The sequence below is a fragment of the Solanum pennellii genome, chromosome 7 (assembly GCF_001406875.1).
Source record: "Solanum pennellii chromosome 7, SPENNV200".
Lineage (NCBI taxonomy): Eukaryota > Viridiplantae > Streptophyta > Magnoliopsida > Solanales > Solanaceae > Solanum > Solanum pennellii.
Window position 1 is genome coordinate 74,909,117 of NC_028643.1, and position 2,427 is coordinate 74,911,543.

The 2,427-nt window shown below is 28.5% G+C and overlaps 1 protein-coding gene across 2 annotated transcripts in view; it reads left to right on the forward strand.

The window, feature by feature from the left end:
• The first annotated feature begins 353 nt into the window (after positions 1–353).
• Positions 354–2,427, forward strand: part of LOC107025381 (floral homeotic protein AGAMOUS-like) — a 9,820-nt gene continuing 7,746 nt past the window's right edge. Inside the window, exons 1-2 of one of the 2 annotated variants that reach the window (XM_027918247.1) lie at positions 354–483; positions 698–986. In XM_027918247.1, the coding sequence (XP_027774048.1) occupies positions 724–986 (263 nt within the window). In that variant the 5' untranslated portion in view covers positions 354–483; positions 698–723. The remainder of the gene's footprint in view (positions 484–697; positions 987–2,427) is intronic. The other variant, XM_015226172.2, reaches the window with a different exon arrangement.

The window sequence follows — 2,427 nt, forward strand, 5'->3', positions numbered from 1 at the left end:
CATGATGAAAATACTAGATTTTCACTGTAATAGTGAAAAACTTCTTAATATTTCCATATGAAATGATTATTATTTTTTCTTTTGTCGCTGATTCAATTAAAATATCTACAAAAAATCACTGAATATCTTTCAATGAGAAATTTAGTGCAAGAATAATGATTTTCTAGTAGTATAACTAAGTATATTGTTGTTGTTTTTCATTTAAACGTCTCTTAAGAAACATTAATTAGTAGAAATATTGAACTATTTTACTTTTTATAATATTACGATAATTAATTTGAGACGAAGAATAATTTAGTAGTGTATAGATATACACTCAAAAAGTAGTATATTTTAGTTGGACGGTCCAATTTTTTCCTATCTATAACTATCCTCCAGCTTGTTCAACTCACTTCCATTTTCTGCAAGCTCTCCTGTTCAAACCTATACAAAATAGGAACAAATTTGAAGAGAAAAAAATAAAATAAAATAAAAATCTCTAAGGTAGATTTTCTTTCTTTCTTTACCCAATCTTTGCTATATCACCATTTTTTTTTAATTCGTAATTTTAATAAAGAAATTGTTGTTTTTTCTTCTTTTGGATGCTACAAACACATACACAAAAATATTATTAATTTTTTTTTGTTTGACTATAATTTCCCTGATTGAGTGTGTAATTTAGCTAACGAGATCGCGATATCTGTTTTCCTTTTTTCAGCTTTTTTTTTTTCGATACAAGACGATATGGTTTTTCCTAATAATCAGGAATTACTTGTCGATGAGTCGTCTTCTCAGTTGAGAAAAACAAGTGGAGGAACTGGCGGAGGAGGTAGAGGGAAGATTGAAATTAAAAGGATCGAAAATACGACAAATCGACAAGTTACGTTCTGCAAACGTAGAAATGGGCTATTGAAAAAAGCTTATGAACTTTCTGTTCTCTGTGATGCTGAAGTTTCACTAATTGTATTTTCCAGCCGCGGCCGTCTCTATGAATATGCCAATAACAGGTTTGTTTATTCAGTTTTTTTTTTTTTCTAACAAGATCTGTTTTTAACCCTAATGAACAAAAAAAAATGTGATTCTGCAGATCTTTGCCTTTTGTGTGTGTTTTTTGATTTGGGGTTTTTTTTTTAGATCGGGGTTGCTTAGATGATAAGCACTCTCTGTTTTTAATTTGTAAGATTACGAGTTCGTATCAATATAGGAACTAAAAAGGTGGGAAGCTCGTAACGATTGATCTATGTCAGTCTAGATATATTTGTGTGTTAAAGAGGGTGACTATGGTGTTTATTTAGTTAAAAGATTGAGTTTCTTCCATCACAAAGATTTGCTCGTCTAATCCATAATTTTTTTTTGTTTCCTTTCTTTATGAGCTTCAAAAACACCAAATTTTCCTTTGATTTTACAAATAGATCTGTTTGATTTGAGTCGTGAAATCGGTTATTAATGATGGTTCTAAACTTCTTTAGAGTACGATTCTTTTTAGAATTTTGAGTAAACGGAGATATTTTGTGTGTCGACTATCTAGATATAGATTTTTATTGGTATAATATATATATTGGATTTTAATCTTGACTTTAATTTTAACTTTGACCTCCAACTTTCATAATGCAAAACTTTAAAACTTTTAAATAAATAAACACATGAGTTCTACATAGAACAATACACGTAAGACATCATGTAGGACAAAAAATGACATGTGTGTCTATTTGTTTAACTTTATACAAGTTTAAGTGTCTATTTGTGCACAACCAAAGTTAAAAGACATAAATATAATTCGAATCCAAGTTAAAAGATATATTTATGTATTACTCCATTTTTATTTGATAAATTTACAAGTAGGGTTAAGAGAGATGGGAAAAATCTTAAGCTTACAAAATTTATTTCCCCTTTTCTCTCTATTTCTATTTTTTTTGGGCATCTTTGCAACTAGTAAATTTTTCTCTCTCTTCCCAATTTTTTTTGTTTGTCTGTAAGCTGTCAAGTTGTGATTTATTTTCAATCAACTCTTCCAATTGATGCTTCCTTAATATATATAACATGTCATTTCAGACATCACACAAGCAATAGCCTATCAGATTACAGATTAGGGTTTCAGGTACACCAAAAGAGTCAAGTTGCTTTTTTTATTCAAAGTTATTTTTTTTTCTTTGGTGGAGCGAAGGGATCGAACTCTCACTAATAAGGTGAAAGTTAAGATAGTTCTCTGAAAAAAGGAGAATTTTTTTAACTCGTCATGATTGAATTAGGGTTATTTTTACAAGTAAAATAATTTTTTTTTGACTAGAAGGAGTTGCTCAGTTGGTAAACATTCCTCACTTTTCATCTTAACATTGTTTAGCCTTCCATAATAGCCTTTCAATAACATAGATATAATTTTTTATTTATGGGTTCTGATTTTATTTTTAAAAAAATATTTAAATTAATTATATATATATATATATATAT